The sequence below is a fragment of the Erpetoichthys calabaricus genome, chromosome 3, assembly GCF_900747795.2.
Source record: "Erpetoichthys calabaricus chromosome 3, fErpCal1.3, whole genome shotgun sequence".
NCBI classification, from domain to species: Eukaryota; Metazoa; Chordata; class Cladistia; order Polypteriformes; family Polypteridae; genus Erpetoichthys; species Erpetoichthys calabaricus.
Window position 1 is genome coordinate 160,313,798 of NC_041396.2, and position 16,598 is coordinate 160,330,395.

The 16,598-nt window shown below is 37.9% G+C and overlaps 1 protein-coding gene across 1 annotated transcript in view; it reads left to right on the plus strand.

Moving 5' to 3' along the window:
• Positions 1–16,598, plus strand: part of rhag (Rh associated glycoprotein) — a 58,298-nt gene that overhangs the window by 18,590 nt on the left and 23,110 nt on the right. Inside the window, exons 2-3 of the mRNA XM_028797451.2 lie at positions 1,666–1,849; positions 14,482–14,632. Of these exons, the coding sequence (XP_028653284.1) occupies positions 1,666–1,849; positions 14,482–14,632 (335 nt within the window). The remainder of the gene's footprint in view (positions 1–1,665; positions 1,850–14,481; positions 14,633–16,598) is intronic.

Sequence of the window (16,598 nt, forward strand, 5' to 3'; positions counted from 1 at the left end):
GCTCTAATTTCTTACAGAGTCTTCACTTTAAGACTTTAAAGTACATACTTTTTGATAAGGAAACACCACTACGAGTCTTGGTCACAAATCTCTGATGTCCTGGTTTTGACATTGGCTAGTTTTTTTATCGTTATTCATTTCTCAGTTCTTCTGTCTCCTGCACTTGTAACTTGTCATTTTCAATATAAGGAAGAATACACAGGAAGTATTTGAAAGGCAAGAAAAGGTGCCTCTGATTACTAAATGGTGGCATCCTTGTAAAAGAAAGATGTCACTGTCTTAACAATAAAATATCTAAAAATAATTTTCAAAAATTAGCAACGTTCAAAAAACAAAATAAATAGAAGTAGGCTGATTGGTAACATGTTCCTAACAAACTCATTAATGTTTCAATATACAAAGTTTTCAATGTTTCTTAACAGGTTAATTGAGTAGAAATCCTTGGCACTTAACTGATGGATGTATTGCACATCCCTCAGTACTGTTGCTGTATGGCTTGTGCAGTTCTCCTTGTGTTTCAGTTTCAAACCGTGTGTGCCTCTGTTTACCTGTGTAAAGTGGCATGTCGACCACATACAGTACAATGAAAATGATGTCCATACTATGAAGCAGACATAACTCTGACATTTGTAAGATACCTGTCTTACTATTAAAAATGTATTTCTTGGCCAGAATTCTTTAGCTTAAGTTAGCATGGCTGAAGGTGTTTAGAGTAAGGTAAAAAAAAAAAATATTAAGAATTTGTATGACAAATAAGCTAGAGCTGCTTCCTCATACCTCCAAGTTTCTCTAATCTTTCCATAAGCTCAATGCCATACTTCAGCTTTAAGCCACATTCTGAAAATGTTAATAATAACTTGGAGTATGTGTGCATGTGTATGAGTATGAGTATGTGTGTGAGATCCTGTGATGGCCTGTGCTAGAACCTTGTGGCCAATACTGCTGGAATATATTCCAACTCAACCACTTGCCAGAAATCCTAGCAGTATTATAGGATTCAGAATGTTTCAAAATAATCACTGCCTGGAAATTTCTTATTTAAATGTTTTAAATGCTGAACAGAGCTTTATGTAAAAAGGGGATATTTTAAAAAATTAGAGTAAAACAATTATAATCATCTTAAGAATGTTAACTCATGGTAAGACAAATTGTTTAGGGAGAAATTTACGAGGTTCTTTATATAAGAATATCCTGTGATGGAGCAGGGTGCATATTCAAGAAGGGTTTCTGCCACATGAGACAATGAAATGGACAAAGGAAATTTTAAATTACTGGATTTAAGCTGGGGCGGCACGGTGGCGCAGTAGTAGTGCTGCTGCCTCGCAGTAAGGAGACCCAGGTTCACCTCCCGAGTTCTCCCCGTGTCTGCCTGGGTTTCCTCCCACAGTCCAAAGACATCCAGGTTAGGTGGATTGGCAATCCTAAATTGGCCCCAGTGTGTGCTTGGTGTGTGTGTGTGTCCTGCAGTGGGTTGGCGTCCGGCCCAGGATTTGTTCCTGCCTTGTGTCCTGTGTTGCCTGGGATTGGGTCCCATGACCCTGTGTTTGGATTCAGCAGGTTGGAAAATGGATAGATGGATTTAAGCCTGTAAAGTGAATTTTGTTATTTATGCATTTTATTTCTCACGGCTATTTCTAACAGCAATTATAATTATCTCCCCTGCAGTGTTCCAGGATGTCCATGTGATGATCTTCATTGGCTTTGGCTTTCTGATGACCTTTTTAAAGAGATATGGCTTCAGCAGCGTTGGATTCAACATGCTTCTTGCTGCCCTGGGTCTTCAGTGGGGTATTTTGATGCAAGGCCTCTGGCATCTCCATAATGGAAAAATAGAAGTTGATGTATACAAGTAATTTTGTTTTTTCAATTATGGCAGTGCTAGTACAACAGCACGTTTTCATAGAATAAGTGTAGCTCAAAGAGTTCAAAAAGTACCTTTTTGGATAAGATTAATAACTAACCTATAATGCTGTCAGCAGTATTACTGCTGTCTACTCAAGAAAAATCAGTTGAAATAAGGGTAATATGAAGATTTACAAAATAGTTTGGATTTTATGGTTTATTTAAAATTTATACCTCATATAACAAAGATGCTAATAAGTTGACAGGTCTAAAGCTTTTTATTTATTGCTCTTTTGTAAGGTTAAAAATACGGACGAAATGGTCAGTAGGCTTTGCACCCTAGGAATCAAGTTACCTGAACTATTCTATTACATTTCAGTAATTATTTATTGCTCTGGTGCTGATCTTTCTGATCATAAAATAGGTCATAACGATAGCAATTCATGAGAAGAATTCATAATTAATTGCTGAATTACGGTATTTGAGGGTTCCTCTAGAGACCCTCTTTCTCTTGCACGATTTGGCTGAAAAACTAATCAGCACATCGTCATCTCATAGCAGGCTTGAGTTTCAAGTTTGGTAGCTGTAGACTGTCCTCAAGAAACTGTGACACACAGACATACACACACACCCGTCATCGAGATACCGATGTTTTTGGGATCGGGCATCCATCGGAAACCTGAGATCGAAATTTTTTGACAAATCTAAAACTTTTGCTCCTCCCCCAAAAACAATAGGTTATGGTGGGAGTGGGGTGCGCAAAGTAAAAATTGCATTGATAATAAGACATTATAGAAACAACACATAAATACTATTTTATTATTATACATTCACAGAAAAAAAATGGCCCAGTTAGGCTAGGTCTATCTTGTCTTTGGAATAAATAAGGTGTCATGCTTTCCCCTTCTCCACATCCTTTTTCATAACCACAAATAAAAATAAAAGTTTTATCAAAAACCCTAAAACACAGATGAAAATTTGTCAGGGATAGATTTCACAAGAAAACATTGGAAAATATTTATTTTCAAAGAGAACCACAGACAAAGTGAGTGAGAGTGAACAATTAGTATGCATGGCCTGTTCTCATTCCAATTATTTTAATGTTTATACAACTCTTCAATTTGTGCTTGACGTTCTGGATAATAATAATTTCCTAGCCATTACCTCATGTCAATTTATTCTTTGCTCATATGAGTGCAGTATATTGTGAAAACTTGATACATGGTGTTCTCTTTTGCACCTGCCTGACCCTAAATAAACTGTTTTCATTCTATGCGATTGACCGCTGCATCGTGTAGGGTTGGCTTCCTGGCTTTGAGAATAGGCTTTTTTACCCATAACCATGAATTAGATTAAAAAGATTTGATAAAGATAAAGAATTTCATATTGTTTTGCATAGCACTCCTAGTGAGCTTTGTGAAGTGCCTTGTGAGAGTGTTTTGGGGAAAAAAGTACCAAATAAAACTTCTGTTGATTGACTGATGTTGCTGTAGCTCTGTAGTGTTAGTCACAACTTTTTCCAGACAATACGGTAAAATATGAATGCTTTTTGTCTCGAACCAGAATCTTTTCATCTCCAAAACTGGCTTAAGCAAACCCTTACTTTCAATGTTTACCCTTTAATATGCGGTGCATTATAAAAGTGTTCAGATCAACACAAATCAAAATGTTCTGTTTGCCAAAGAATTTAACCCATGTGAAATTTGTAATGAAAGTTTACAAAGGTGAAGAACACATGATTCACCACCAAACAATATTGTTTTACCATTGTTTTCCTCCATTAATAGTTTAATAACTGATACATTTTTGCATTAAAGAAAAACACAGATAAGGAATCAATATTCAGTGTTATGAATTTCATGGATAGATGTGAAAATGAAGACATTAGACATAAAATGTTACAAATGCATTAATTAGAAAAAAAAGTACAAAACACCATTCATCTCTTATAATGTCCCCATGGGTACCACTGGTTCAGTGATTAGGAACTGGAAATTACATCAATTTAGGGATGACCATTAGTAAAGAATATCCTTAAAAACTCTCCCGACACAGAGTTAAGCTGCTGAGATTGGAGTAAAAGTGCACAAGTCAAGCATATCAAGAGTTCTGCCAAGCACCGGAGGGCAACACATTAAAAGAGAAGGCATGACTCGAAAAGTAAAAAGGTAAATGCACACTTGCAGATTGTCAAAGAGTATGAGAGTGACCCAGCTGCAATATGAGAGATAGCTTTTTGTGTAGCCCAAATGTGTCATTGTCAGGCACTACCAAGGAAGTTAGCTAATATTATCTGTTCTGAACAACCCACATCTGGGCCATTCTTGGTACACCACCAGGCAGGATGTTCTTAATGGACATCCTGACCAGATAACCAAGTTTTTTTCAATTGGCTCATTTTAAATCAAGGCCCTTTACAATTGCAAAGCTCTTTGCCTTGTCACTCTTTTCAGGAATCATAGTTCAGTTACTTGTATCCACAAAAGCTCTCTTAATCTCTAAAGAACTCTGTTGATAATTGTTGGAGATAACATTGTAGGGACTGGTAAACTGAAAAGTTCAGCAACTTTGTCATACTATCACTACTTCAAAGATCTCTTTTTTAGTCTTAAATTATACTCTACCTTCACTTGTGAACAGCACCCTAGTTAGAATCTCTTACTTAAGACAAATATTTCTACCTAATCTGCACAGAGCAAGTATGCCTTTTGCAGAAGAGGAACATGACCTCAGATTTGAAGATATCATTCTGACCAAGTTATATTTGGGTGAAAACTTTAGTTGACACTAAAAATCACAGTCAGAGATTGACAACATCATCTTCAAATAGTACATCTGCAACCCTCAGGTGCCCACACTGGCTAAACTCCAGTTTTTAAAATCTTAATGATGAAAATCTCAGCACAAGAGCAAACAAGAGACACTTGGTTCAGGCCTAACTAAATTAAATTTGACCAAATATGCATAAATTGAAACAATGGCAAAAGGCAGAAGCCAATTTATATTTCATTTTTACTATTTATGTTTGCTCTTTCTAATTGCTGTTTCACTTTATTTATGTTCCTTGTAAGCAGGGTTGATTTTAATTCAGCTCTTAGGGTCTCTTCCTGTAGCCTTTTTCATCCTATACATTATTCAGTCTATAAAATCATTAGGTTTCTAAAGTAATTGTCAATGTCAATGTCAATTTATTTATATAACACATTTAAAACAACATAGTAATGCTGTGGCCAAAGTGCTTTACAATAATAGAATAAAAGAAAAACAAAACAAATTAACATAAAACATAAATAGAAATAAAATATATAATAAATAGAAGTACTGCGGTGGGTTGGCACCCTGCCCGGGATTGGTTCCTGCCTTGTGCCCTGTGTTGGCTGGGATTGGCTCCAGCAGACCCCCTTGACCATGTGTTCAGATTCAGCGGGTTGGATAATGGATGGATGGATGGATAAATAGAAGTAATGTTATATACATAAAAAATAAAAGTAATGTTATATAATCACAAAGAGGAAACCATCAATATTACTGAAGGTCACAGAATGCAAGTGAATAGAAATGCGTCTTTAGTCTTGTTTTAAACAGTTCAATTGTAGAAGACTCCTTTATATGATGAGGTAAAGAGTTCCAAAGGCAAGGAGCAGCAGCTGCCTAAGACCTGTCCCCCTTGGTTTTACACTTGGTACGAGGGACAACCAGAGACAGCTGACCAGAAGATCTAAGCACTCTAGATGGCTGATGTAAAACACACAGTTCAGATAAATAGGCAGGAACAAGCCCATGTAAAGATTTAAAAACTAGCAGCAAGATTTTAAAATCAATTTGAAAATTGACAGGCAGTCAGTGTAAAGAAGAAACAGAAACAGAGTCAGACTTTCTTGCCCCAACCAGAAAGCGGGCAGCAGCATTTTGGACCAACTGTAACCTGTGTATCAGGGATTTGTTAATCCCAGAATATAGCGAGTTGCAGTAATCGAGGTGAGAAAAAATAAACGCATGAGTAGCTATCTCAAGATCCCTAGAAGATAAAAAAAGGCTTTATCTTACCTAATAGACGAAGTTGGAAAAAGCAACTCTTGACTACAGAATTTACTTGTTTCTCAAAAGAGAGGTTACTATCAAAGGTAACACCAAGATTGCGGACTTGAGGTTTGAAAAAGACAGAGAAAAAGTCGAGAAGTCCAAGACCAATTTGGGCTTTTAGCTGATGGACCTACTATAAGCATCTCCGTTTTATTTTGATTTAGGTCAAGAAAATTATTAGCCATCCAGGATCCTAATTCAGACAGACAGTTGTGGAGTTGATTTGTTGTAGAGTTGCAGACAGGAATTTAAACCTGAGTATCATCAGCATAGCAGTGAAAAGAAATGTTAAATTTCCTATTTTAATGTATGAATCATTTTCACTTATTAACTTTCCAGCAATACACTCATTTTGTGTACAGCATAACAGGCTAGAGACTTCATCAAAAGCAATCTGACCAACTTCCCTCATCTTCCAACAATATTTACTCCTGAAACAATGCTCTATAGGTTTTGATTAAAACACAAGTAGTTTTTTGTATTCTGTCAATGCATTTCATGGGGTTCACCCCAGGTAAGTTTAGGAATCAACTGAAAAGTGATCTCTCAATTAGAAATTCAGCTAAGGAATGGAATTGAGTCATCCACATTCTTTACCAATCTATGGGCAATTAAGGCAAGCCATAATTAACCAAAAAAACTGAACCTATATCTTGCTTAAAAAATGCCCACAATTTATCTGGGACAAGATCCTAGTTTTGAACTGTGTCATCAAAGGCTTGCCTCTATTGTAAAATCTGATGGTCTAATGCCATATAATGAAAAATCTATTGCCATATCTCATTTTGCTTAACTAGAAGAATCCTAATTAACGCCTGTCTTGCAATGAGAAAGTGATTTCTGAACAACTTCAATCATTTGTTATTAAGGAACAGTCCAAACGTTTTTTAAAATTTCACAAGAATTCATTGGAGTTATTCTAAAACAGATCCCTTTTTTTTTTGCTGTTTTATAATGTATGAAGAACTATATTAGTTTAGGCTGTCTTGCCATATAATTCTCTGAATCAGGTAGGAGAGCAGGGATGAGTGTTTATTTTGATAAGTTTTATTTTTTGAATATTTTTAATACAATATTGAATGTATTTCTGACTGACATGTGTAATAGATCTTGTTTATGATTTTTCTTGACAAAAAAGATACTATATGTTAAGAATATATCCACTATTGGAAGATATTCTTTACAAAAAGTTTGAATTAATTAAATGTAATCAGATATCACATGATGTGCCCCTATTTTATTATTATTATTATTATTATTATCACGCTTTATATTAACTTCACCTTGTTTGTTGTCTGGTACAAATCTTGTAATCAATATTTAACCCGCTTCCTATTGTCCAAATGACTTGAAATTCTGCACACTTACTCACTTCCGATGACAATACATGAATCAATAATCAGTTTCACTAATTGATCAATTAATCCATTTTAATTAAGAAATGAAATTTTCATATGAAGAATAGTTAAAGATTTCAGCAATAGATGGCACTAGTAACGGACCCAAGACTAAAAAGTTGAAAATAATATATACAGTATCTAAAAAATACTTTTTACAACCCACGTTTATATTAAAGCATAAAATATTTATATATATATACATTATTTCACATTAGGCAAACATCATTATGTCTTTGTGCACTGAATGAGAAGCACACATACTGTAGGCAGTGCATGTGACAGATTTTTTGAACACAGATTTTTAGTGTGGGCTTGTGGAAGTGAAGAGTTGTACTAGACAAGGATGATGCAGCATCCATGCTGAGTTGCTTACTGTGTCTTAACCACTTATGCACAAAGGGGATTTTGGTACTATTGCAGCTAAATTACATACCCAAAAATAAACGTCTATTATTTTGCATAGGTAATAAAGGAACTGCAAATGGCTGAACTTTTATGATTACAGCTCTCCAAATTTTCAAAAGAAAGTATTTATATGATTAAAAACCTTTGAATAAACCATATCAATTAAATAAGGACACACACAAACACACCCACACACCAAGAACACACAAGGGCCAATTTAGAATCGCCAATCCACCTAACCTGCATGTCTTTGGACTGTGGGAGGAAACCGGAGCGCCTGGAGGTAACCCACGCAGACACGGGAAGAACATGCAAACTCCACACATTGAGGACCCGGGAAGCGAACCCAGGTCCCCAGATCTCCCAACTGTGAGGCGGCAGCACTAATATATATATATATATATATATATACATATATATATATATATATATACACTCTATATATATATATATATATATATATATATATATATATATATATATATATATATATATATATATATATATATATATATACATACATACATATATTTATATATATAAAATCCAGGACAGAGGCTGTGGATCGAGGGGGGTGGGGGTGGGATAAGGACCTCAGGAGTAGGGAGCCAGGCAGGGCCCTCCTCACTTACACTCCAGCCTCCATTCAAGTTGCTCTACCTCTCACCATGTGTTGGAGCATACCCTGCCTACGCTTGACTGGCAGTACCTGTTTGTTCAGCAGACAGTATCATCTAGAGATTATTAAGGAGTAACATTTGACGTTTTTGAGAGATCACAGGTACGTGTGTTTTAGAGGGTAGCTACTCACTGGCAGAGACATCACGGCCATGTGCTCTTCTCACCACAGGGGGGACGCTCTCCCATCAGAGCTGAACATGATCAGATACAGTGCCAATGTTTAATGTTGGAGCGTACCAACTTCCGCTTGGCTAGAGATATCTTGCCAACTTTTTACATTTTTGGCAAAGAGACCACATTCTCGCCCCTGACAGCAAAACCAAAAATATTGTATATCAAGAGGCCCTCGGATATGAAAGCTATCAATATAAATTATTCTCAATACAAAGTTTGTAAAGTTTGTCCTTTTTCACTACCTGCGGGAGAAAGCTAGTGTATATATATATATATATATATATATACATACACACACACATACATACATATGCATATAGTATATATACACACAAACACACTATATATCATTCTGAAGCAACAAGTAAAAAATTTGTAACTATGTATGTATAATTATGTTCTCTGACCAAAACCTTTGCTTTCACAATATTTTTCATGTCAGCCTTGAAACAATTTCAGTTCACCACTAGACACATAGAAACCTTACATTTCATACACTAGGTACGAGTTTATGTGCTGCAATTCACTTATATTCTGCCTTCTATTACAATTTCCACAGAGATGTTTAATATGTTTTTATTTATTTCTTTTTTGTTGTTGCTTTTTTCTTGCATATCATGTTTGGAATAAACTAGGAACATACATATAGCTTCTTCCAGTGCTGTATTATGAGGGTGAGAGCAATGCTTTTCCTGCCAGCCCTGGGCTAGAAAGAGCCCTAGACAGGGCCCCCCAGAACTAGTCACACACACCACACATACACTTAAGCCAGTGTTTCTCAGCTACTTTTGGGTTGCTGGTGGCCATCACGAGCACATGAGACTTGTTCATGGTATAATCCAACACCAGCCACTGATTCTAATCGTGCTCAACTCAATCTCTGCTGCCCCCCCCCAAACCCAAACCACAACTACTCACCACATTGCTGTATATCATATCGATGGTGGTGGAGGAGGAGTGGGGTAGATTATACTATTAACAAGACACTAGTTGAAACAACATTTTTTTAATTGTGTACTGTCAACACAGCAACATGAGCAGCATGACACAGTGACATTTGGTCAAAGGGAGGGCAGGGGCACCTCTCCATGTGAAAATTTTAGCAGCAGCAAGACAGGGCATGGTCTCATCCAATGACATTAGACGGAAGAGCATTCTTCAGTCAAAGTTTGTGAAGTGTTATTCAGTGACACTGTAACTGCCGACCCCTTTACCCAGCCGGCAGCTACACTCCCAAGACCTGTGGCTTGGATAATTGACTGAGAAATAATCTTACTATCAAGCCGTACTTCTTACCAATTGAACTTTTCCCCCACAATCGACGGTGAAAAATATAAGCACACAAAAACAGGATGTAAAATTTAAACGGGTTATATGTATTAAGTAAAATAAGACATGCAAAAAATAGAAATATATATAAATATAAATATCCCTTCACCCCAGCAATAACAAGACACCACCAAATATATATATACACACAACAAAAACCCTCCCTTTTCCCTGTAACAAATAAACACACAACACGAATAACAATGAATGATAAACTGAAAATGAATGAGAACGTGAGTCCGGTAATAAAGAAACTGTCCTGAAAGCGGATGACTGAATTAGTGATATTGCGTTGTTTGATTCTCCCCGGAAAAAAATGGAACAGCCTCACCGTGAATCCTCGTGTGTGTGGTGGATGATTAAGTCCTACCCCGGGGTCTCTCGTGGTGAGGTCCTTGAAGTAAATCCGGCAGATGGAAAAACAAACTGGATGGCTAAGCGCGATATGGAAAAGAACAGGTACAGTGTGGTCGTGATGGTGAAAAAAAATCTCCTTCTCTCCTCCCTTCCTTCTCCTCCTGATGGCTTAAATAATCCTGTGACGGCTGTGATTGATTGATTGTAAACAGGTGTTTTCCAGGTTTGTGGCTGTGGTCTCCTTCCATCATCCGTCCCCTTTTACGGGGACGGCATTAACTGATGCACAAACAGTAAACGGGACAATGAAACGAGACGCACTCAGAACTGACATTTAAACACTATGTGGCCCCGCTACAACACTTGATATCATCTTCCATGAAAGTTCATACAAGCATTGACTTTCAATCAAAGGGCTCCTCACCCGTGGGTATGTTGAAATAGAAAGCTGAAACTGGAAGAGCACTGCTTCGGAAACTAATATAGGAAGAACACACAGTAGACACCATCCGGATATGATGAACTTACAAATGAAGTATAGCAATTAGTCCTTCAGCAAACGCGTCTTTTTTAATAGAGACAAAACTGTGGCTCAGGGTCTTCATATTCCATATCACGAGCATTATGTAACTTTTATAGGACTTCCTAAACCATATACTGTATATATTTTAAGAAGAACACATTTCCCTAATAAAAAACTTCAAGATTTATTGCACATTGACCAAACAATCCTCATACACTCTCACAGAATCTTGTCCGTAACAATGCTAAAAGATGCTTAAAGATTAGTTGTCACATAAGTAATATATTTCCTGCCTTCTACACACAGCTGTGAAATGTAGTACATGTAATCAATCATAGACAGCTTTACATCGCTGCTGAAATGGTCTCAAATTCAGCTATCCAATGCCTATGAGTATTTCACTGAATGTGACACAACATGGGTGGGATCTTTGATAAAAGCAGATTTATTCAGCTGTACTTGCCTCGGCATAAAATCACATATTTTACAAATGAAAGAGAGCAGACAACATGAAAACTTGTGATTTATTTGAAAGAAAAAACCCTTGGGTTTGTATAAATACCATTATTGCTTTTGATTTAGCTGTAGGTTTATTGCAACGTGCAGAAAAAATTTTGTAATATGGCAATGTTCCACCAGCAAGACACCTCGTGCATAAGTGGCTGCACTGTAGCGCTACTCTTTCAAGAGAGAGGATCAGACACAGGCAACATTAATAATCCTAACTTAACAAATATATAGTAAACATGGACGACATTTAGTGAGTTTATATGCTCTTCAATAACCTGAATATTTATAGAAACCTGATTTCAAAAATGCCATGTACAGTAATCCCTCCTCCATCGCGGGGGTTGCGTTCCGGACTCCCCCGCGAAAGGTGAAAATCCGCGAAGTAGAAAACATATGTTTATATGGTTATTTTTATATTGTCATGCTTGGGTCACAGATTTGCACAGAAACACAGGAGGTTGTAGAGACAGAAACGTTATTCAAACACTGCAAATCAAACATTTGTCTCTTTTTCAAAAGTTTAAACTGTGCTCCATGACAAGACAGAGATGACAGTTCCGTCTCACAATTAAAAGAATGCAAACAAATCTTCCTCTTCAAAGGAGTGCGCGTCAGAGAGAGAGAGAAAAAAAGCAAACAGTCAAAAATCAATAGGGCTGTTTGGCTTTTAAGTATGCGAAGCACCGTTGGACAAAGTAGCTGCGAAGAAGGGAGCAAGCATTTTTCAGAGGAGCGTCCGTATCCTCTAAGCCAGTATGCGAACAGCCCCTCTGCTCACACCCCCTCCGTCAAGATCAGAGAACGTCAGAGCGAGAGAGGAAAGCAAGCAATCAAAAATCAATACTTGCTGTTTGATCTTTTAAGTATGCGAAGCACCATGTGGGAAGCATATCGCTTGCAAAGCAGCCACGTGTAAGCCCAGCAAAGAAGGGAGCACTGTGATGGTAATCTTTCAGCGTTTTCTGAGGAGCGGCCGTGTCCTCTAGGGGTGCGAACAGCCCCCGTGCTCACAATATATTTGAGGAGTTTTATTTAATACATAATATGCGCTGTGGTTGGGTAGCTTCTCAGCCATCTGCCAATAGCGTCCCTTGTATGAAATCAACTGGGCAAACCAACTGAGGAAGCGTGTATCAGAAATTAAAAGACCCATTGTCCGCAGAAATCCGTGAACCAGCAAAAAATACGCGATATATATTTAAATATGCTTACATATAAAATCCACGATAGAGTGAAGCCGCGAAAGTCGAAGCGCGATATAGCGAGGGATTACTGTAAACCCTTATTGCAATCAGAGAAATCGGGTTATTGGCCTCTGAGAAACCTGATCTATAAAGGTAGATTTCTCCACGAATACCCCAACTATGTGGCCATGTAAATCCTTAACCAGGTTATTGTTAAATATTTTGTAGTCTGCACATGTCCACTGCACTCTGTCAGCCTATCAGCAGACACGGGTAGAAGTATCCACAAAATACACTTTCAGAAGCAAAAGTTTTCGCATCTGCATTATTCCTTCTCCTGGTTGAAATAACACAATCTCAAGAGTAGTAGGGTAACATGTAACATGTATAGGTGACAACAACAAATTACCATAATCCGTGATAATCAGTTATTAAAAGTGTTGGCAATTAATAACTTTCATGAATTAGTTGGTTATGTCATTAGGTTGAGTAGGTTTTGGTGCACAATTGTGTCACTACTTCATTCAATCGTGAAAAAAAAAAGTGACAGAGAAGATGGTGAGACCTAAGACTTCAAGAGTTTAGGAGTATATTTGTGTATGTTCACTGTAGTCAGAGGTGATACTAAGTTGTTCATTTTTATTTATTACTATTTATTTTCAATTTATTATATAAATGTTTTATAGAAAGCTAAAATTTGTTCAAAATATCTACAAATAGCTCGTTTTTTTTTTTGGTGAAAAGTTAAATTTCATGAACTTTATGCATTTAATTTCAAATTAAATTAATCTTAACATTATGTATTGTTTTTAGTGGGATGTTTTATATTACTTTGAAATTGGAGGATCTGTTCAAAACTTTTTTTAAGATATAGCAAGATCTAATTAATAACATTTGTGAGATGTTCAGCCCGGACACCGACAGTTCATAAAACACATGCTCTTTATTGAACAAGTGTCTCCAAACACAAGTCCCGCACACACACAGTGCTCCTGCACCACAACACCCTTCTTCGGTCCTTTCAATGTCCGTGGGCCGCCTTTCCTCTCCTCACTGGAGCTTCGTCCTTCTCCCGCTCCCGACTCTAGCTCCCCGACTGTAGGAAGGCGGCCCCTTTTATATTCACCCGGATGTGCTCCAGGTGCTTGAAGATGTTCTTCCGGCGGCACTTCCTGATGTGGTGGAAGTGCCGCATGAGCACCCGGAAGCACTCCAGATGTGGCTAGAAGGACCTTCCCCCACCTTCCCAGGTGTGGCGAAAGTGCAGAGCTCCTGGGCTTTATGAGACTTAAGGGCGCCCTCTGGCGGTAGCCACAGGCCCCCACAGGTTTGTGCCTCTTTTTTCCATCCCCGAGGTCCCCTGCTTATCCAGGGCGGTTACCCCCTCGTGGCCTTTGGGACATACAGACTGCCTCCCAGTCCTTCCAGGCGTCCCGGCTGGGTCTGGCCCCCAGCCTCCTGCCACACATTTTAGAATAAGCATTTATATTGGGAAAAGGACATTCTCGCTTCTTTGTTGTTTTTAAAGATTTGCTCTGGTTGGCCCTCCTCTTTTTCTCTTGGGTGGGGGTATATTCTGTTTTGTTAAGTTCAACTTGATTGTATGTAATGATATTTTCTTTGTTGTATAAGTTAGACTTCATTGTATAGAATGTTATCATCTTCAAATAAAATTAAACAAAAAACGTTATTTTTATAAGTCAATAAATTGATTAATTGACAAAATAATGGACAGATTACATAATTATCAAAATAATCGTTAGTTGCTGCCCCAGTTACATAGTCTGATTACTTTTTAAAGTAATGAGTAATCTAACACAACTCTTTTTTGCGCAGTTGAATGACGTGAACTCCAGAAGATTACTTGCCAATTTAAACATGGATTTAAAAAAAACAGGTTTTATGCCTTAATAGGCATATTCACCCTAACCCAATTATGTGTGTGCATGTAAATGTACAAACTGAGTTCCATTTTAATTTTTTCTTTCAACAGAATGATAAATGCAGATTTCAGCACTGCAACTGTTCTCATTTCATTTGGGGCAGTTTTAGGAAAGACAAGTCCTGTCCAGTTGCTTATCATGACTATCCTGGAAATCACCATCTTTGCCATGAACGAGCATCTTGTAGTGGAGATACTTGAAGTAAGTAATTCTGTTTTTCCTTCTTTGGGAAAACTGAAATTTTATATGACCTACACTAAACAGCTTAAACTGCAATGCTAATGCCTGATGCTTAACAATTGTGAAACATTTTAACATCATCTGCTATGGAAGGTATTTTGTTGAAGCAGTTATAACGTTCACAGTGCAGCATGATTATTACAATAATATGAAGTATTAAAATTTTCCACATGGAGTCTGCACATGCTCCCTGTGGCTATTCTTTCACCATCCCAAAGACAAGCATGAGAGATTAACTCAAGACTTGCTACTGTCCCTGTATTAGAATAGGACTCTGCCATGACCATGTGGTGGATACTGCCTAGATAGATTTTGACTCCTGTTATGCTAAACTGGAGTAAACAAGTTTGATGATTAGCGCTAGGACCATCACAGGGCCTACTTATGTCCATAACAGTTACATAGGGTAGATTTAAAGTCAACATTTGATTAGATCTGAGATCTTGGGCATGCAAAAGAAAACCAAACTACCAGGAGAACACTCCACAGACATTGGAACTAGGACACAGCACTGCTAATAGCTTTATGCCACTCATGTGCTAACATAAACATAAGCACATACACCTTTCAGCCACAACATTAAAACCACTTGCCTAATAATGTGAAGGTCACCCTCGTGCCTCCAAAACAGCTTTGACCCATGGAGGCATGTACTCCACAAGACATTTCAAGGTGTTCTGTGGTATCTGGAACCAGGATGCTGACAGCAGATCCTTTAAGTCCTATAAGTTACAAGGTGGGGCCTCAATGGATAGACTTGTTTTTCCAGGACAGTTACACAGATGCTCAGTTGGATTGATACCTGAAGAATTTGAAGGCTGAGTCAACACCTTAAACTCTTTGTCATGTTCTTCAAACCATTCCCAAACAAATTTTTACTGTGTGGCAGGGTGCATTATCCTGCTGAAACTGGCCACATCCAGGGAATACCATTACCATGAAGGGGAGTAGGTGGTCTGCAACAATCTTTAGGTAGGAAGTACATGTCAAAGTGATATCCACATGAGAGCTAGTACCTAAAGCTTCCCAGCAGAACATTTTCCAGAACATCACACTTGCCAGCTAGCCTTCTTCCCATAGCACATACTGCTGCCATCTCTGCCCCAGGTAAATGACACACTTGCACATGGCTGTCCAGATGATTTTAAAGAAAACATGATTCATCAAACCAGGCCACCTTCATCCAATGTACCATTGATCAGCTTTGATGCACATATGCCTATTGCCGGCACTTTTGGTTGGGCACAGGAGTACATTTGGGCAATGTGACTAGTCTGCCTCTATGCAGCTCCATATGCAACAACAGTGATGCACTTTGCGTTCTGATACCTTTCTCTCATGGAATAAATTTTTCGTCCATTTGTGCTATGGTATCTCTTCAGTGGGAGTGGGCTAGCGTATGCTCCCCACGCATATCAATGAGCCTTGGGTGCCCATGACCCTGTCACAGGTTCACTGGTTGTCCTTCCTGGACCACTAACCACTGCATAGTGGGAACACCACAGAAGACCTGCCATTTTTTTGTGATGCTCTAACCCAGTCACCTAGCTATCACAATTTGGACCTTGTCAAAGTCAGTCAGATACTTACGATTGTCCATTTTTCTGCTTCCAACACATAACCCTGAAGAACTTATTGTTCAATGGCTGCCTAATATATCCCAGCCCTTGAAAGGTGCCATTGTAATGAGATATCATTGTTATTCACTTCACTTGTCAGTGATTTTAATGTTGTGGCTCATCAGTGTATAAGATGCATGAAAACCTACTATGTAAGGTGGGAAAACAATTTGTGCATCACTGACACCATATCAAAAAACCTAAATGAATATTTGAACATATAAAGTGCATATAAGAATTAAAATATGTTTGTACATAAAATGTATATAAGGAGGTACATGCAGTATATCCAGATTACAGGCAGGTTA